At 43.3% G+C, this 21,217-nt stretch overlaps 1 protein-coding gene and 1 long non-coding RNA gene across 6 annotated transcripts in view; one reads left to right on the forward strand and one right to left on the reverse strand.

The window, feature by feature from the left end:
• The window catches only part of LOC309371181, a 58,890-nt gene extending 39,038 nt beyond the window's left edge, over nt 1–19,852 (forward strand). For all 4 annotated transcript variants that reach the window (XR_014168842.1, XR_014168843.1, XR_014168844.1 and 1 more), the window contains exons 2-4: nt 13,400–13,457; nt 16,506–16,646; nt 19,499–19,852. This is a non-coding gene — a long non-coding RNA (uncharacterized lncRNA). The remainder of the gene's footprint in view (nt 1–13,399; nt 13,458–16,505; nt 16,647–19,498) is intronic.
• The window catches only part of NRG3 (neuregulin 3), a 618,135-nt gene continuing 610,510 nt past the window's right edge, over nt 13,593–21,217 (reverse strand). For both annotated transcript variants that reach the window (XM_081913619.1, XM_081913618.1), the window contains 2 exons: nt 19,452–19,622; nt 13,593–16,282 (listed from right to left, as the gene is read on the reverse strand). In XM_081913619.1, the coding sequence (XP_081769745.1) occupies nt 15,778–16,282; nt 19,452–19,622 (676 nt within the window). In that variant the 3' untranslated portion in view covers nt 13,593–15,777. The remainder of the gene's footprint in view (nt 16,283–19,451; nt 19,623–21,217) is intronic.

Genomic DNA, 21,217 nt, shown 5'->3' on the forward strand with positions numbered 1-21,217 from the left:
CACAGCACTCTCTAATTACAAAATGATCACAATGAAACTGCAGTATTTCAAATTTAGCTCTTGAGCCAGCACACATTAAAATAAATAAAAGCTCTCTTAATTATTGTGACATCATCATGTCCAAAATTGGCATTTAATGGTGAACTCTGAAAGAGAGAGAGAGAGAATACATTTCTGAGGCACTACTAAATGTCTATTGTATAAGAGGCAACTTTTAAAAAAAAATCAGAATATTCATAGACTTAAAGCAGACAATGGCTAACTTTTACCCCCTTCAGATGTTGCAGAACTACAACTTTCACTATCCCTATTTGCCCTGTTGGATGGAAGCTGTTGTGAGTTGAAGTCCAACAACATCTGGAAGGGGTTAGCCACCCCTGGTTTAAAGCTTTCAGCAAATCTTCTAAGTTCATAGCTACCTTTGTCATCAACCCATTGATGTATTTAGTCTTTGCTTATTCACACATGCCTCAAGTAGGCTGGCAACATGCACATAGGATGTGGTTTTTTTAAAGACTGTAAAAAGGATGTGGACCTTGTATATTGAAAGAAAATTATCTTAAAACCTCCATGTTTTGATGTAAACATAAAGGCTCTTTGTCTTTCATTTGCATTCATTCTGAGTCATTTACAGCCTTGAATTGATTTGCCGCATAAAAGTATAAAAAAGGGTTGGCGACTCTGTGTTTGTGTTTGAGAAATAGAGGGCGAATTTATTTTAATGTTTTGATATTGTATAGCTATTCATAATTTCTTAGGAGGTTTCCTATTTAAAGTGTAATCTGTATATGTAATATGGCTTCTATCCAAGGTGAATTTTTCCAATAATTTTCTAAGGATAAAAATAATGTATAAAAATGGCTCTTTGCATCCAGGTCTCTTCTCTCCCTGCATAAAAAAATTATGTGGGAGGAGCACCTTGCTGCAAACAATTATATTCCTGTAAATATAACCTATATTTAATTGGACTATGTGTATCCCTCCTGCTGCCCATGGGACAGTCTAGTGTAAAAAACAAGTGCAACATTATCTTAGAATTTCCTGAATCATTTAGTTTGGAAAATGTAAGCAACAGAAATGGAAACGGAGCTCAAGATCAATTATTTCTAGGAATATTGAATATTTACCTTGGGCTTTTTTGACAAATACTTCTGAAGAATTAATAGCTCAAAACTGAATAAGGTTAACTGAGAAGATGAGCACTTTATATTAGAGAAACTATATTTATTCAGTTTTGCAAATGTTATTTCATAAGCCTGGGCTTCAGCCTATGTCAAACTAATCTGGGCTGAAACCTGTACTCAGCAAGGTAGGATATATTTTTTTGCCACTTCCTCATTGGCTAGAACAGGGTAGCCAATTTGGATATTGTTGGACCACAGCATGTGTCATACATGCTGTATGCTACAGCATGTGGAGTAGAGCAGACTGGTGACTCCTGGGCTAGAAAGTGATGTTGCCTGGCAAGGCCAAATCATGCCAGATTACTAGCCACGGGAATCAGTTTCTCCAGAGATGAAGAATGGGAGTACACATGACTTGAACAACAATATGACACACACAAAAATAACCCTAGCAGGAAAAGCTTTACTTATTTTGCGTCTCCCTCTTTGTTGCTTCATGGGTGAGATTCAGAAGTGAGAGACTTGCCCTTCACTTTCTATGGATATCCTTTTTACTGATTTCAAGAAAACAAAATATCACATCAGTATCACTTATTAGAACAGCAGCAGCAGGAAAAGCTGCTTCAACTCCACAGAAGCTCAACAGTGGAGGGCAGTAGTTGGCCTCCTTTGGGGGGCAAAGTGGGATTAAAAAATTGAATCCATAATAATAGTAATAAGGCCTTTTTAAGGGACTAAAGGAAAGAATCCAGTGAGGCAACAGAAACCTATAAAAACCCCAAGCAGCCCTAGGGTCAGTATAAATAAAATGGATAGCATGCCTTAGGCCTCATCCACTTGAGACATTTAAAGCAGTATCATACCACTTTGAATAGTCATGGCTTCCTACAGAGAGCCACAGGGCTATAGCTTGTTAAGGTTGCTGATAATTGTTAGAAGAACCCTATATCCCCTACAGAGCTACAATTCTCAGAGTAGTTAAACAATCGATCCTTCTTTAAAGCGGCATGATACTGCTTTAAATGTATAGTGCAAATAAATGGGGTCTTATATGTAAAGGAAGCACCTCCCATCCTAGCTAACTCTTTAGGGGCAGCTGGGGAAAACAAGGCATGTTTTGCTTTGGCTGTTCCTGTCAAAAGAATATGTTTCAAAGATGCCCTTCAAAAAAATTTTGGGTTTTTTTGTAGTGGGAAATAGAGCGGGGGAGTGTTGTATCTGCCTTGTAAAAGCAGAGTGGATTGCCGCACTCAAGGACAAAGATCCAGCTAGCACAGTTCTGGGGGAGCTGAATTGTTCGCTCAAAGCACCTTCTGAGAAAGAAAGGAAGAAAATGAGAGGCTGCCTTCAGACAACACTTTATTCAATTTCCCTGATGTTTCCTTACCTGATAATTTTCTTGCTATGTCTGATCTTGCACATAAGGTAAAAGCCACATCTGGAAATGTATTAGTATCTAGCGGAAGCTCAGTTCTCAATTCCACGTTAATTCCTTCCAGAGGGAGGGGAAAATCTGTCTGCAATGCCATTAACCTGGAAAGGTACAGGACATAATTTGGGTCATACTATTCTTTCCCACTGTTTTTGTGGGTGCAAAGGATTTCATTTTATATCAGTTTGGTGATCTGACTTAACTCTCTGTCTTGTTTCTGCATCTTCTGCCTAACGTAAGGCATGAATTCCAGACTTGCTCTGGTCTAAGTAGCAGTTCAAGGGGCGGCCATTTTGATCTGGCCATAGAACGGGGCTGTCAGTTTTCATCTGTGAGCTGGGCACATTGCAAGGTCCAAATTGCTTGCAACGCCTGAGCAAAGTTTCAGCTCCCACAGCCAAGCAGACAAGAAAAAGAAACGCTTGGAATTATTGTCGCGGGGTGTTTCCGGAGCTATATAACATGCACTGTAGTCTTGCATGAGAGGGCACTGATAATTAATGTGTTTTTAACAGTGGCAAATAGGATTCCGCAAGCTAGCTAAATTTTAACCAAGTGTCAGGCCTGATTCTTAATAGGAATTTTATGAACCGCCTGCACTACATCTTATTGCGCCCAATTTAAACAGCCCCCTCAGAAGTCAGTGCAGCGGTTTGCCACGCCAGAGGGCAACTCGTTTCACGGATGGCTCAACTTAGGGAGATGCCTGTCTGAGCCATCAATCACCCACAAGAATAAGTATCCCTTTTCTAAGCAGGAAAGTGGCAAACAAGATGCCTGCCTCTTGCCTCTGGGTGGAGATGAAATGAACGTTTAAGTCCTTTCTTCAGTGTGGGAACACAGGCCTAGTTTGGGGAAATGGAATGAATTTACAGTAGTGCAAAGATGTCATTTTGTCCATTGTGATCTACTCTAGGGATGGGCAAGTCTGTCAGTTTTGCTTTATCTCAGTTTCTTATTTTCCCAATCTTGGGGTCAGCTTGCATCGTTTCCACATTAGCTGGTGTCAGCATTTTATTATACATTTCCCCAATTTTTACATATTTTGTATTCAGTTCTGCTAAATAGGCATCTGTGTTGCAATCAATTTCCCTTAATAATACACATTTTTTTCAAGTTATTTTCACTAATACAGCTCTTTTGTGCCCTTTCTCCTAATATACACATTTTTGACACTTTCAAAATGAAGGATAGCTGTGTTTTGGTTCACGTATTTTCCCCCACAAAGTGCAAATTAGGGCTAAACTGACTTCATCCCCATCCCTTCACTAGCCTTCACTAGCCAATTAAAAGTGGCATATTTTTCAGGTGGGCGGGGGGGATATAGTATGGAACAGATCAGGAACATACCATATGGAAATATTAAAACAAATATACAGTGGTACCTTGCAAGACGAATGCCTCGTAAGACGAAAAACTCGCAAGACGTTTTTTGAGTTGCTTCGCAAGACAAATTTCCCTATGGGCTTGCTTCACAAGACGAAAACGTCTTGCAAGTTTGTTTCCTTTTTCTTAAAACCGTTAATACCCAGGGACTCCGTGCTTCGCAAGACGAAAAATTCGCAAGGCAGAATGAATTAATTTCGTCTTGTGAGGTACCACTGTACAAATCTGAATCTAAATTCAAAATGCCCTTTATGGGCCTCTTTTGGTTGTTTGGATTTTGGCAGTACAATAGGAATTGCTTTTCAATATATGTATTTTTAAGCAAATTGAGAAGTACAAAAAAGAGTCCTTTCTATTTTAATATACTTACACTGTGTGTTCCAATATATAATACACAGAATTAGTTTTTCCTCCAAGTAAGTTAATCTGTCATTTTCAGCATCCAAGACTTTGGTTACATGCTGCACATTGAGCAGACAGTAGCTGCATCCCAGGAGCATGTTTTGACAACCATGATTTCTGTTGGCCATTCCTTGATTGCCAAAGGCTGGGTCTCCCCTGCCCCCCGGTATCAAATCTATGCCTTCATAGCGGAATATTGAAAGGAAGCCTAAAAGTATGTGATATAATCTCTTTAAGGACATTCAATACTACTATCAATGGCTTAGAATTCCTAACAATCTCAGTCAACTGAGAAATAACTCCTAAAATCAAGGCTAATACCCTAGAATGGGACTAAGGGTTTCTTAAACTGAAGAATGTGTTTGTAGGAAAAGAATCTTGGGATTAGCAACTAGTAAGCAGAACTACCTACCTGAAAGGGCTACTTCTTTCCCCTCACCTGGTCCTTAAATCCTTTTGCTGCTGCTTCAGGGGCCTGCAACCAGAAGTGTGATATCGATTCAGTGCTCAAATTGTTGGGGAGAGGGATGAGGTAGGGGCCTTTAATGCAAACCAGAAGCCTTGCCCCCAGAACCCCCTCCAATCTGAGCAAAATCATTCCCCTGCTTTAGCCTTCTAAAAAAATAGTAGCACCGCATCACCTGCTAGGGACCAGAAGGCACTGCATTCAAACACTTAGGACACATAGTCCTAATATAGTTCAATGCTTTGCAGAATTTAATTGCAAGCTGATTTGGAAGCCAACCTTGGCTAAAAAGCTGGTACAGTGGTGCCCCGCAAGACAAATGCCTCGCAAAACGAAAAACGCGCAAGACGAAAGGGTTTTTCGGTTTTTGCGTCACTTCGCTAGATGATTTTCCCTATGGGCTTGCTTCACAAGATGAAACGTCTTGCGAGTTCTTGCGAGTTTGTTTCCTTTTTCTTAAAGCCGCTAAGCCATTAATAGCCGTGCTTTGCAAGACGAAAAAACCGCAAGACGAAGAGACTCGTGGAACGGATTAATTTCGTCTTGCGAGGCACCACTGTAAGACAAAACAAGGAAGCAAACAGTTAATGCTAACAGCAGACACTTAGTAAAAAACATTCCCATGCTATACCTTCAGCCACTGCTTGTGAAAAACCCCATGTCTGTGTGTTCCTCCATAAATTCCCATCCCCAATACATAGAAAATTAATGTACCAGGAAGATGGCGATAAAACAAGAATGGAGAACCTGCAACTCTCCAGCTCTTGCTAGGCTACGACTCTCATCAGACTCAACCAGCATGGTCAAGATGCAATAACATATGAAGTGAAACAGGTTCCTAGGCATTTTGCTGCCTGAGGCAAAAAACCAAGATGGCTCCCCACCTCCACTGTATGAGCAGAAGCGGACTCTTAGGCATCTTCAGTCCTGGCAACAGGCACCTGAGGGCAGCAGGCTAGCTTATGGGGATGTATAACAGGCACACATAGCTCTGACTTCTAACAGAGGAAATGGCCAGGGGTCTCCGTAAGAACTGTGCCTAATGGTAGGACTAGCTCTGCATTCTATAGAACAGTTCTCCCTAAAAACTAGTTTTCATTGTCTGTAGTAGTTGTTGAGCTTGTGGGAGCACTCAGTCACAAAAATCTGTAGACAGAAGAGGCCAGGAACAGTTTTCCTACTTGGTTTTGACATGCAATAACCGGATTCTGGCCTTCCTCAGAACAGGTGGTGCAACCCAGGTTCACCCTGTGAGTTCTCTGCCATTTCACTCTTGACATGTGGCCCCTATATAAAACGCTGTGAATTCATAGGAAGAAGGATAATATTTACTATTTCCCATAAACGTAACTGTACAGAAATCCACTTTATCTGACATAAACCACCATCTGGGCACCACTAACTGCACCGAATATATCAGTGGGTGGGTGTGAGAGAGAAATCGGCTCCAGGATGAAGGCAGGAACCATCCTACAAACAGGCAGCCTGGAGCTAAATTAGCCTATCAAGCAATTTCCCTGCTGGTTGCAAAACCACTGCAGTCATAAAAAGAACTTGAGGTGGCGGCGGCAGCAGTAGCAGCAGCAGCAGCGGTAAAGGTCAGAAACATGGCATTAATCAAAAACGTGGGATGCAATGTTAATGGCAAACTCATATACCGTGCAGAGTCCATATTTACAGACACAGGAATGCCACCAGTTTGAATTTGTGTAGGTACCTGATGTGTTCTATTTGTGTACTTACAGGGGACAAGGTATGGACACAATCTGTGGGGCAGACAGAAAGGCAGCAGGCAGAGAGAGGGGTTGAATGGAAATGAAGATGACTGGCCAACCAATAGGGTGGCTAGGTGAGAGGCCTGGTCTCCGGCAACCTTGGTTTTTGTGTAGAAGAGGGATTTTCACCTTATTATGCAGGGATAGCTGGCTAGCTGGCTTTTGCTCAGCCTGCTCCAGTACAAAGGATGAAAACTTTCCAAATTTCCTTGTACTTATTCCAAATGTGCAAACCCCTCTGATGTTAATTGAAGACAGTACATTCGTACTTTGGAAGTCAAACAGAATCCGTTCTGGAAGTCCATTCGACTTCCAAAATGTTCAGAAACTAAAGCACGGCTTCTGATTGGCTGCAGGAAGCTCCTGCAGCCAATTGGAAGCCACGGAAGCCCTGTTGAATGTTTGGGTCCCAAAGAATGTTCGCAAACTGGAACACTCACTTCCTGGTTTGCAGCATTCAGGAGCCAAAACAGACAAGTACCAAGGCGTTTGGGATCAAAGGTACGACTGTATATGTTTTGGCAGTTTCCATGCATATTCCATTTTAAGCTCCAAACATTTGTTTGCATTGCACTTTTTTGAAAAGTATTAAATATAAGAGGAAAACAACTGACAATAATATTGATTTCCATGTCTCCTTGTTGCATGGAATTGGATTACATTTTCTAGTTTGAGTTCTGACACCAGATATAGAAGCCCATTTCATTCAGGTCCGCTTCAAACCTGTCGCTGACAGTCCATTGCTTTTAGAACTTTCACCCAAACTCCATGCTACAACACATTATTATTATTTTTAAGCTGACGTACGGGATGCCGTGGTGGAGGAAGAGGAGTGCGGGGGGAACGCGCCGCCCCTGGCAGCGCGATCCCAGTGGGGTGCCATCGCAGCTGCCCCCACCGCCTGTGCTGGGTGCCATGCCCCCACAGGGGGCATGCTATGCCCCTAGGATGGGCACCACGCCCCTGGGATGCATGCCAGCCACACCCCCGCCTGCTCTCTGCCCTCTGGTGCTGGAGCATGAAGCTCCGCCACTGCCCGTACGATAACAAACTCCTAATTGGGTGTGAGAGCCTGGATCCATTTCCTGCCGAAACTTCCATTTGCTCTTTTGTCCCCAAGAGTGCAGTATTGTGCACTGCAGACATCGGGGAAAATAAACAATTCAGATCAGATATTTTCTCTGGAGTGGGGCTTCATGTACCTGCTTTCTCCTCCCCCCCCCCAATCAAAATAAAGGTGGCCAAACACACTCTTGCCAAATGTGTTTAATTTATACTTTGGCCCTGTGGCATCATTTGAGTGCATAAGCCGACGGACATTTTTATCAGTGAAAGTTCTCCCTTCCCACCAAATAGCTAAGGAGAATAGCTAAGCAATGAAGAACTTTTGAGTGAAGGCCCACAGGCAGGGCATAAATATGATAAATTTGGGGGCTGTATGTTGCATCTCTCTGTATTTTATTTTTATGAGAATGTTTTCTCAATATCCTCTCACCGTTCCAAAGAATGCACCTGTGTTTATAGGCTCCTTACCTGGAAAATGTGCTTGTCTGTGTCGTCAGACAATCAGCAGCACGAACCATTGCCATTGATGCTTTATTGAAATGTAGGGGTGATAAATGACACATACACAAATGAGCACCTGCCTCAATCCATCCCACCCCACAAAGACTGTGGGCCTGAATTTTTTTTAATAATACAAGGGTGAAACACAGAAACATTTTCAACTTCTTTAAGAAATATATATGAAAGAAGGAAAAAAGAAGGAAATATGCAGCCCAATCTGACACATGCTTTCTTAGGAGTAAGTCCCACTGAGTTCAATGAGAATTACTTCCAAAGAAGTGGTACATAGCATTGAATCCTACTTGCAAACTATTTAAAAATTATATTTTTATGCATCTTTGTTAGAGGCATGTACAGGAAATTCTGCTTTGCTCCTGTTGTGTTTCTCTTTTAGACTTGATAGGAATGTTTTGTGATGGCGCTGTTCCTCTAAATGCAACCCTGGGGCTCTCAGAGTGCAAGCAGCCCTTGTTCACAGTTTTTAATTATTCGCAAAGAACAAAATTATTTGCAAAGAAGCAGATAAACTGAGCAATCCTATAGGTATCTGCTCAGATGTAAAGCCTGCAAATTCAGCAGGGCTTATTGTAAGACAAGTGGGTATAGGACTGCAGCCTTTGGTTTGTGCATTTCTGAAAAGATGCTCAGGTTTTCAGCACTGGTTCATGGAACCAATCCTGCTTTTGTCATATTTTATTTTAGATATTGAATATGTAATAGAGCATGCGAGACTCTTACCTATGTGCTGGTTCGAATCTAATTTACTGCAACATTCAGGGTTAAACCCACTGTTTCAAGTTTTTGTTTCCAACAGTATTGGGAACATTTGTACATTTAAATGTTTGCATGTTGAATATTTTATCTGAACTAATGTTCAAATAGAGACCACTTAACCCAAGGAAGAGGGTGGCTATGGTAGGACATCCAGTGTTTTGTCACTGATGACAGCATGACTCTTGTTGACCCCAACAGATTTTTCACATGCAAAATAAAGGGTAGCCCACACTGCTGTGAATCAGAAGGGAATGATTCATTTCCTCAGAAAGCATCCTTCAGCAATAGGTCACAATATCACAATAGATCAGATCCAGCAATAGATCAATGATCCTTGGTTCAGTAGGAGCCAGACACTTTCTGTAGGCTGAATATCTGTTTAGCGCTATAAAACCCATTTGCACAAAGCTGAAAACCCCATTTGGATAATCTTTTATTGGACTTATGATCATTGAAAGAGACAAATGCTGCATCTGATTTAATCACCAAACAATTAGTCCTCTGCTAAGAGATCTGAATTTCTTTTCTTTTTAACTAAAAGAAAATAAACGAACAATGAGAGTTGCATATCACCACTGCAAATAGTTTTGTTTGTTAGTTCCCTGAACCAAAGAAAATGAATTCAACGAAAAAGGATGAAAAGTAGTTTAAGATGGCAGGCTGTAGTTTTTGAAACTTCAGTTACTTTTGGCTTTGAGCTCTCTGGCTTTGTTGAATTGTTATGAGTCCTCCCTACTCATTGACCCAATTAGGATGATCATATATTGGCTTGATAAGCCCAGAGACCAATGAGCTTTTTGTCTGAGCACTCAGCCCCTGTTCTCCTTCTTTCGCAGTCCTCTGTAATCAAATTTCCAAGTCTCCAATGAAACATAGTTTCCAGTTCCCTCCAAATTGGGAGACTATAGTTTGCCAATTTCAGAACAAGCCAGAATCTTAAACCAGCTTCAAATTGTGATTTGTGATCCTGACTTGTTATGAAGCTGCAAGCACAGCTTCCTGGTCCAGATAAAGTGGGGTGCAATAAATAGGAAGCTGGACATTTAAACATGCTCCTCCTCTAAACATTCTTCCTTGCTTTTCTTTAGAGCACCCTCTCTCCCTCCCTTTATTATTGTTGCCTCTTGAAGGGGCTAAGTTGGGTTTGGGGGGGAGGAGTGAGATTCCTTGATTGTCCTTTAAGGTAAAGGTAAAGGACCCCAACAGTTAAGTCCAGTCACAGATGACTCTGGGGTTGTGATGCTCATCTCACTTTACAGGCTGAGGGAGCCGGCGTTTGTCCACAGACAATTTTTCCAGGTCATGTGGCCAGCATGACTAAGCTGCTTCTGGCGAACCAGAGCAGTGCACGGAAAAGCCGTTTACCTTCCCGCCAGAGCGGTACCTATTTATCTGCTTGCACTTTTGGGTGTGCTTTCGAACTGCTAGGTTGGCAGGAGCTGGGACTGAACAACGGGAGCTTACCCCTTCACGGGGATTTGAACTGCCAACCTTCTGATTGGCAAGCCCAAGAGGCTCAGTGGTTTAGACCACAGGGCCACCCGCGTCCCTTTGATTGTCCTTAGGGTTCCTCATTGCCTGGCTTCTGGCAGTGGCATGGTATGGCAGCCTGTTTTGGGCATTGAGTCCGGGCAGGTAGGGAAGTGGTGGAATATAGGGTAAACTGAGGCATTGTTGGGTTATGGGCACTTTTCAAAGCTCTGCCAGGGTGCATGGTGAGGTTTAGGGGTGCCCTGCAGGCTTGGCATGCACATGTTCAGTGAACACTTGACAGCGGGACCTAGTGCTACTTGCACATATATCTTTGAATTTGGATAGTTGGTTTATTGTTGCTTTGCAGTTCCTCCAATTTGTCTCATGTGTCTTCTTTTTGGGTTTGGGGGCAAATGGGTGGTTGTGTGGAAGAGTTTTTGGACAGATTTAATGTTTGTTTCCAAATTGAATGCCATTTTCTGATTCATACTCCCGTCGTCTATTTTATAGAATCATAGAATTGTAGAGTTGGAAGGGACCCCAGGGGTCATCTAGTCCAACCCCCTGGAATGCAGGAATCTTTTGCCCAATGTGGGGCTTGAACCCATGACACGGAGCTTAAGGGTCTCATGCTCTGCTGACTGACCTATCCCTGGCCAAACTTACATGTTATTTATTCCCTTTGAGATGTGCATGCTCACATATCATTTCTGGAAAACCTGCGGTCCTCCAGATGTTGTTGAACATCTCCTAATCTTTGACCACTGCTGGGGCTTAGGAGACTTGGAGTCTAACAACTTCTGCTCTCCACCTATGCTACAAATCCTTCAGTGGGGTCACGTTCTCCATAGCAGTCCCATTTCAGAGAGGCAACACCAGTGTGCTCATAGCTGCAGCCCTGCAGTTTCTTTAGGTCTCACCTTCCACCGATATGTTACTACACAGTGCATCCATGAGTGTGTTTCCTGTTGTGGGTGGGAGTTGCACCCATTGGCCGCAACTCAAGATATCAGTGCATCATTATAGTTATTTAATGAATTTTCCTACCACCAGCTTCCTCCCCCAATTTCCTTTATGGACTAGGTAGCTCAACAGCTGGGAAATGCCCAGAAGACTAGAATTTGCCGTCAAGGGGCAATTCCTCTTTCAGAATCTCTTTCAGAACCAAACTGCTTTTGTATCTTGGGGATTTACTTAGCAGTTTCTAGATGGTGGAGCAGCTGCTAATGGGCACTTTACAAAACAATCATGTTGTGCATTTTGAGTGTGAGTGTGGAAATGGTACACAGTGGCTTTATTCATTGAATGGATTGTTTATGTAAATGAAATGCATACACAAAAGATCACCATGTAGTAGATTTTTTTTAAAGGAATTGGATGTATTCTGTGTAAGCTTTCCCACCTATTTCAAAATGGTACTCTTCATATTTTTTCAGATTAGATTGCTTGAAATGCTAGGCATATCAGGAACAACCATTTGTGCACACCTAACATACGCAAGCACATTTGAGTACAAATCATAGGCGCCAACTGCCTGGGGCCCTGGGTGCCCGAGCACCCACAAAATTCCCCATGAAGTGGCCAGGCACCCACAAATTTTGGTGCCAGGGTCATGCATGCTCTATGACACCCATGGCCCCAGGCACCCACGGTCACAGGGCCAAACTGGCACTCGTGGTATGAATGACTGTTCAGCGTCACAAGGCATAGAGAATGACTATATTATATTTTATGGTCATCTTAAGATATGAGATTTTTCCTCATGAAACCATTAAAAATCTCCAAATACTGTCGGTACAGGTGATAGGCACTGAATTTCTGCCTTGATCAATGGCACACCTAGCTTGGACCAAAGCCTAGGAGTTGTGAAATATTGACTAATGAAATTACTGGCTGTCACTTTATAGAAGGATGCCTTCCCGTGCCTTTGAAATGACCTGTTTCACATGATGGTTAAAGCAGAGCAGAATTTTTCCTAGTACCTCCTGAATTTGTGTACATGTGTATGTTTGTGTGTACATACAGCAACCTGCTATACTATTTTGTGCAGCCTGGGTAAGGAATTAAAATGCTAGACTGAAGTGAGTGGGGGGTGGGGGGTGGGGGAAGCATTCATAGTACAAACTGTTAATTCAGATTAAGAATTACCCGTGCCAGCATATCTTGACACACCTCCCCTGCATCGAATTTGTGAGATGAAGTTGTATTCTTAACAAATAAGTACACTAGTCTTTCAGATGGTTAATATTAATGTCTCTCTATTCAAACATGCTGAAAACTGAATAGAACAGTTAACATATAACAGTCACACATCCTTTGCTGGATACAGAGAGCATTGCTAACACAAATGGAAGATTTCCCACCGTTTCAGATCTTCATCTCTCATGTCAATTAAAAAAAGAAACCAAGAAACCACATCAACTGACCATCAATACATTGCTGCTCTGCTCTTCCTCCTTTTGAGGATGGCAAAATGATAGAATGCTTTAAGAAAGGCATTGCCAAAATCAGATTTGTTTGTTTTTTTTCTCTAGCAGAAATCATGCAGTGTGTTTCCAGTAGATTTTTAAGACTGGTTAGAAGGGGAGGTTCTTTGTTTGCTCCCCACTCCAGCAAAACAGCCAACTCTGTGTTCATTGTCTTTTCCTATGATTCTGGGTAGCACCCCAACCCCAACCCCTTTTATCCAATCTGATGAGAACTTCTGACATTTGTGGAAAAGTATAATTTGTGGTACCATTCTGGATCAGATCAGTCAGAGTTTGCAGTGAAATACCGCTTTAGTGAAAACACACAGCAAAGATTAGAGCCATAGAAAGTTATGTAAACAAGACAATTCCATCAACATTGGGGAAAAACAAAAAAAGGATTTGTGTGTCTACGAATTTTGAATGGTGTCGGGGATTTGTGAATGGCAAGTAAAACAAGTGGCATTTTTAAAGCGTCTTTATCCAGTTCATTTGACGGGGAGTAAAATATTGCTTTCTTCTCATTATCACAGGAACATATCTACTGTGCTATTTTGGAAACCTGGCTCTTGAGAAAACTTGGGAATCAAGGTAATGCAGTTTTTTATAACAATATTCTGGCTGTGGATTAGAGTATTAATGTATTCCATCTATATAGTGTGCATATATTTTAGAAAATATGATGTCTATCATTAAAGAGGGAAGGCTGTTTGGTCTTTTTTTTTCCCTTTTCTTTACTATAGAGAGTAATTTGTACAAACAGTTTAAGCAGATGATACTCTTGTTTAAAAAATAAAAAAGTACTAATACATAGGTTGTTACTGAACACAAGTTCTTTATTCTGATGCCATATTGTGGTTTGTGGTTAAATAAAAACAATACAAAAGAAATTTCAAGTTCTTAGGAAAACCCCAACTGGCAAGTTTATCTTATTTTTAAGGACCTGATTTTGTGCTCACCCAGATCGCCATTAATATCAATGAATATTTTTCTAAAACCACTTTGGCTCAGTGGATTGCACGATGTGCAAAAGAAGCATCTGAGGACAGATTGCTGCTAATGTGTCCATTCAAATTCAGGGGTCTCCCTACACTTAGGATTGTGTGATCCAGGTTTTAAGGTTGAAAACCTAAGGACAGCTCTGGCCTTTACAATTTGCAGGGAGAGCAAGACTTATACTTCCCATTTCCATGTAACCCCTGAAGGAAAACCGGCACACGTCCCATACAATGAGATGTGCAGCTTTTGCTAAGGATGATACGGAAAAGCAGGAAGTGCCAGAGAGCTGAATTTTCTGTTTTTAATCATCCAATGCTGCTCTACACACGGACAATGGGAAATTAACATACACAAACTGAGCATTTCCTCTCCGAGGGGCCCAAAGGAACTTTGGATCATGTCCAGTGAAGATGCTTCACTTGGTTATGGATCAGGTTGAAAGTGAATGGGAATATTAGACATGGAAGTAAATTAAAGTGACAATCGCGCTTATATATGCCGAATACAGAAACACACAAGATCCTCCAGGCCCCTGGACAAGGAGTTAATAAAATTAAAACGCACACGTATGCACATACTTGAGCAGTCCCTCTGGAGTTCACAAATGACTTCCAAGAATAACATTCTGACAATACTCGAAATTCCATGGCAAACGTAATGTGGTTTAAGGTGTGGGCTTTTGTTGTGTTGTTTGAAAATAAAATGAAATAGGTAATATACACACAGGCTGCGTATCTGCCACGACTAACCTTCCTCTCAAGTAGAATTTTTTTCTGGTTTGAAATTAAGAGGGGGAGGAAATTGTTTCCAAATAAAAGTCGTTGATAGCGAGTGCTGACGTGAGAAGAAAACATCCTTAGATTTACCTACCAGAGTAGTGCTCATTTGGATCAAACCTCCTGGTATTAAAAAATAAAAAATAAAATACCATAAAGCATCCACACTTGCTGAAGTGCTAGAATTTAAGTCTTGACGTCACACATTCTAGTTTTTGCAGGAGAGTTACATATTTGCATTAGGGATATGCTTAAACTCTCCTGAGAAATGTTACTAGACTTACCAAAACCATTTTGGATTCCTGCAATGCATCACTGGAGGAGGACCTAAATTTCCAAATCCCCTTCTCTCTTACTACAACCTCCTGCATTCCTGGCAAACTGCTATGACTTCATTCAGAATTCCTTGTTTGTTTTGCTTGTGGAACGAATGGCCAAACTGACGTTGGATTTCATTTTCAGTGATATTTTGGTACGGCTCATTCGGATTTGTTTTACAAATCTGGATCAGTGACAAAACTCTTGTGTTAAACAGTGGTCTGAATTGTGGAGGCTGTGGGAGCCAGACTACTCAAAAGGGATTGTGGTTAGGAGGCATGGGGGAGCACTGGGCACAATGCCAGTGTCACCCAAGCGAGCCCCATTGAAACAGCGAAATAAGAACAGTAACTGTGCTCTTGCTCCCATTCATTTAAGTGGAAGATGTGCTGGTAAAATGCCCAACAACAGTTCTCATGTAGCACTCTTCTTAAATTCATACATCTAAGGTGTTGTGCCAGACTAAACCTTCAAACAGGACATCTGTAAAATTGTGAAACTGCGTTTTGTAAGCCCGGAGGAAACAACAGAATAAGGGGTGGGAGAAAACTGGAAGAAAGGAAGAAAAAAAGAAAATCAAAATTTCTGATTAAATGTTTTCCCTCCTGGTACCGCTCTTTCCCTTAAAAAAATATTTTGTTAAAAAACACTGTTATGAGGGCGATAGACTATTTGGTTTCTTCTAAGTAGATGCTCTTAAATTAATGCATATAAATAATTTGTATTTAATTTCCTCTCTTTCCTGTTTAGCAAAGCTTCAAATGCACAGATCCGTACATCCCTCCCACCCCCACCCCTACCCCCACCCCCGCTCAAAGTCACTTGACTGATGCTGAGTCTCTTTTCATTTCGCTTTTTAAGACAAACTGTGCCTCTTGTTCCGATTTCACCACAGGACTCATGGGCAGAAATGCTGTGTTTTCACTTGTACTGTTCTTGGCGTCGGCATTTGACAGCGCAAAGTCCTCCGACCTCCTTGTGTCAGTCAGGATTCGGATCTGCTCCTGGACAGTTTCTAACAATATTTTGACTTCTTGTTGTTCTGCAATAAGACAACTGCTGGCTGGGGCACTCACATTAACAAGTTCAGTGGAATAGGAGTTTTTGCACCATTTGATGCCTGTTATGTCTGAAACGTTTTGTGTCTGCATGCAGGCTTCGTCTAAGCCCACCGAAGGAATGATGGGGACGGAACTGGCCCGTGGAGATGGATAGCCAACCATATCCTTTGGAGCCACGCTAGTAAAATAAGAGCTTGTCTCTCTTGAAGGCAGTTGCATATTTATTGAAGTATTCTGTGGTGTTTTTAAACCAGTAGATAACCTAGAGGAGAGGAAAGGTATGAGACGTGTTAGCTTTTCCGAAAGGCACACTGATACAGCAGGATAGATAAATTCATTTCACAAAAATGTATTGGGAGATGCATGAGAAATTGCACAAGTCCCTGAGCAATTGCACTAGACTTACTGAAATTCCTTCACCTTTTCTCAGCTTCTCTGCCTCCAAATGTGCTTCAGATTTAATTCTGTGAAAAATTAATTTTCAGGGACCAGGGTGCCTGAAGGGAAACTTCCTTCCTGTTCCATATACTCAAGTCGTATGAAATCTGGCAAGTGGTCAAATGAAGATCAGACATTTTCTATTAGGACAACCTCCCCATGGAACTCTCTGCCAGGGAAGATCTTTGGTAAGTTTTAGAAGCTGGTGAAAGTTAGTCATTCTGTGGGCCAATGCAATGAAACTGCTCCTATCATGACAATGTAAGTTTCCCCAAATGTCATGTTTAAATGGAGATTCCTGCATAGTCAGGTTTTTTTCTACCCCAACACAGGACTGTTATGTTAAATATATTGGCTTAATTCAATTTATCCTTTGGTGTTTCACTACTTTATTCCTGGCAGTCCACTCGTTCTTTCCCATTTTTGTTGGTGAAAAAATTAACACCCAGCTATTTGAATTAGTCTGTCTGATCAACTGAGTGGCATTTAGCATCCAGTTGTAACATGGTTTATGACAAAAAATAATAGCTTTGTTTGAGCATAATTAACAGCTAAATGTTTTGCCAACCATAAATCACTCTTTCCCTTCTGCAATCTTCATAGCTCTAGTGGATTTTGTGCCAGTGGGATCATATTGTTTGGAGCTGGACTTTGGAGTGGGGGGACCAGTTGTGAACTGATGTGTATCAATCAACTCAGGGGATGGTTTATCCCTGTAGGTCACGGCGTGAGCAGGGCTTTTTTTTTCAGCAGAAACTCACTGGAACTGCGTGCAGCCCCTCTAAGCTGGGCCCCAGAAGTGGGAGGAGATGCCTCATGAGGAGTAGGGCTGGGCGATATCTGTTTTCCAACATCGTAATATACCGGTGGTGCTGTGGCTTAAACCACAGAGCCTAGGGCTTGCCGATCAGAAGGTCGGTGGTTTGAATCCCCACAACGGGGTGAGCTCCCGTTGCTCGGTCCCTGCTCCTGCCCACCGGCGGGAAGGTAAACGGCGTTTCCGTGCGCTGCTCTGGTTTGCCAGAAGTGGTTTAGTTATGCTGGCCACATGACCCAGAAGCTGTACGCCGGCTCCTTCGGCCAATAAAGTGAGATGAGCGCCGCAATCCTAGAGTCGGCCACGACTGGACCTAATGGTCAGGGGTCCCTTTACCTTTACAAAACACTGCAATATGGCAGTATATCACAATGTTGGAAAGGAGCTCATGTCAAAGCAGTGGCGGATGAGGCAGGCATCCCACTCAGTTTGTATGCCTGCCTCATCCGCTGCCATGGCATAGACGGGGGGGGGGGGCAGGATTCCTCTCCATCACAGGGAGGGAGAGACAACCTGTTCACAACCCCACCTGTCCCAAGGCAGCGGTGGGAGTGAGGCAGCATCTGCCGCTGCCTTGAGATGGGAAGGTGCAGATGGGGTGATGGCTGTGCTGCTTTGAGCCTTCTTGCCCCCCGGCTGATCAAGCCCCATGTCCCTCCAGCATGTATGAGCCGGAGGAACATGTGGCTTGCTGAAGTGGAGGGAGGAACAAGCTGCATTGCAGCTCGCCGACACAGCTTGTTTCTCCATCTGCAACAGGAGGGCAGAGTCCGGTGGCCGTTTCACTCAATGGTATGTCACTGGTGAAACCACCACCGCTCCTAATCTGCCTCCAGTGCCCAGTGTGCTGAGGGAGAAACAAGCTAGAGGCAGTTTTACCAGTGATATACTGCACGGAGTGAAACCAGCATCACACTCTGTCCTCCTACAATGCAGAGGGAGAAACAAGCTGCCTGCTGAGGTGCCAGTATAGCTTGTTCCTCCCTCCACTACTTTAAACTGCTTGGCTGAGGAACGTGCTGCTACCCTTGCCTCAGCCAAGCAGTTTTACGGAGCCCTGAACTGCCAGAGGTGGGGTGGGGCGGTGCCTCTGTTAAAGTTCTCCCCCTCCCCAGCTGTGATTGCGTTCCTGATTGCTCACGAGTAGGAGCGGGGGCACAGCGCGGGCCCCGGGCAGATGCAGCATTGCTTGGCTACTGCCTGGCTGCCTGCATGCAGGAGGGGGGCTGCATTTTTCTCGCAGAAAGACACAGCCTGGTCCTCCCACTGGATGGCATCCAGGCTGCTCACCGCAGCCCCAGCCCAGTGGGCTGGGTCTCACACAGAGCCTGACAGGCTCCCTGCGCTTAGGTACTGTCACCCCATCTTCAGGGAGTTGGGGATGAGGTAGCTTGCCCCTGCCCCAAGCAGCAGGCTGGGGCCAGCTGCATTAGCCCCAGCCCACTGGGGTGAAAGTGCCTCAGCTCCCACAGTGAGAGCGGAGGCAGTTTCACCCCGTGCCAATGCAGCATCTTTCAACATGGCAGTTGATTGTCACACCGCAATGTTGAAAACACAGCATTGCCCAGCTCTAGTGGCTTTGTTAAACTGCTCTGCTGAGATATGGGCAGCCGCATGCCCCTCAGCGGAGTGGTTTAAGGAAGTCTCCGCCTGTGTTGCCTCTTTCTCCTGTGTGAAAGTGCCTGAGGCAGCCCCCAAAATGGAGCCTGCCTTTGGCTCATGAGGAAATTCCAACCCCAGCCCAAAGACATCCTCTTTGGGCTCTGGGGTGGTCTTCTGTGGGAGGTGCATTCTGGCATGTCTAGCACTGGGCATGAGTATAAATGACTGACATAAATATGCCATGTGCAGGCCTGATACAGGCCTCACCTCAAGAAATACTTTACACCCTGAAAAAGGTCAACATACAAAGCACGTTGCTAGCAAAGCATGTTCAAATTCCTGAATGGATGCCTCCAGGGTCAGTTAATCACTCACTATCACAGGTCTGGCAGGAGGGGGTGCCATTTTGTGGTTTTCCTCGGGTGCCAGCATTGCTGAAAGCCACCCAATAAGCTTTGGTGTTCACTGATTTTTTTTAGACACATTTTTTTCATCTTTGTCTACATTTTCACGTTTTGCTTTAGTTTAAAGTTGATGGAAACATTGGCTGGCTACTGTTGTTTTTCTTGCCTACCTTTGACAAGGTATTGTCTCCTGATCTGTGATCCTTGACTCTTCTAGTTGTTGGTATGCTGGTCCTGTGATCCCATTGAACCTGCCCCGCGGTAAGGGAGGAGTCCTCCGAAAGGCATTCCTGTGGAGCATCCCGGTTCGTTGACCTGGGCTGCAGCATGAAGAGAGACTTCTGGAAACAAGGACACAATAGCGCTTTCACCATGTAAACCCATGGAAGATGAAATGCAATATTACTAATTCATGGAGTGCAGCATTTTAATCCTGTTTTTTTAAATAAATGCCAGTTCAAAATTCTACAGAATTAGTGAGTCACAATTCTAGCTTTACATTCTACCCTTAGTTTTCTGCTCCTACACCTGGAGAAATAGAATAAAGAGATTGATGCTACAAATGTTGAAAGGGTTTTTGCGTTTGTTCTTGTGAGAATGTATGGTATGCTTGTCTGATTCACCCACTGTGGCTAGCCCCGCTTCTGGGGGCTCAAGAGTTCAAATAAAACTGTGGGTAATTCAGACATGGCAATGGATCCCCACAGTAATGCCTTTGATTCAAGGAGCTACAGCAGAGAGATGTCCATAATGGTATGAGGTACTTCCTCCTGCTAACGCCTACAGCGGGAAAGCGTTCAAAAGCCACACCCCGGAATCACCGCCAAAGTGGCAAAACAGTGTAAGGAGCAGTCCCTTTCAACTGCATTTACACAATTGTTACCATCAATTAGCTCTTGTTCCAGACTCTGAGCTACACCATCACTTTTCCATTGAACAAAGCTGGAATTTGGAGCAGGCGTACTCCAAATGGTCAAATATACCCAGCTCTTCCTCAAGGTATGTGACAAAAACCACATATTCCAATTAATCAAGCAGCGGCTCTACGACCACGAAAGACAGCGCTTGTTATAAACAAACGAACAATCTTTATTACGGTCCAGAGACCAACAAAACATTACAAATCAATACAGAGTTCATACAGCCTACCTCCAGGTTAATCAAGCACTTTGTTTGGAATATAGGGCTCATTTGTTCTTTCAACCACCGATAAAAACTTTGCCACTGCCAAAGTTCTAGCTTTTGTCCGGTCTTCCAGTAGGAACCTGACATAGTGAGCCTCTGACTTTCCTGGGAAAGGCACCAGCAAGGGTAGTATCAGTTCAGCCCTGGCCTGCTCATACTTCGCACAATGTAACAAAATATGATTTATGGACTCGATGTCTTGAGCACACGAGCAAAGTCTGTCCTGGTAGGGAACTCCTCTCAACCTACCATCCAGCACTGCAGAGGGGAAGACATTCAGTCTGGCCTTGGTGAAAAGGCTTCGATAGTTAGGTACTGTCAGGTTTTTGATGTAAGGTGTTAACTCAAAGACATACCCATATTGAACTCCTGCTGCCAGTGGACTACAGACTGCGTGTGACCGAGATCGCAAGTCACTGTGTGCATTGTCCCATAATCTTTGCTTTAAAGCCTTTTGGGCACCTTCATAGCCCAGGTAATACAGTTGGGGGGGGGGGGAGACAGACCAATAGAGGTGGCTTTTTTAGCCATGGTTTTCTGCCATTTGCTGACAAATTCCTCATTGGTCAAATGTTGGTACAGACCCTTCCCTAGATTAAACACTGAAATCCTGAGCCAATGTCTTAGGGCAGCCCACCATGCTCTAGCTGAAATTGGGCATTCACCAGCTTCCAACAGAAGTACGGAGTTGGGGATGCAGTTAGGTACCTGCAGCAGAGATCGTATAAATTTTGCCTGAAAGCCATCTAGC

Source organism: Podarcis melisellensis (assembly GCF_964234715.1).
Source record: "Podarcis melisellensis genome assembly, chromosome: 5".
In the NCBI taxonomy this organism is placed as follows: domain Eukaryota; kingdom Metazoa; phylum Chordata; class Lepidosauria; order Squamata; family Lacertidae; genus Podarcis; species Podarcis melisellensis.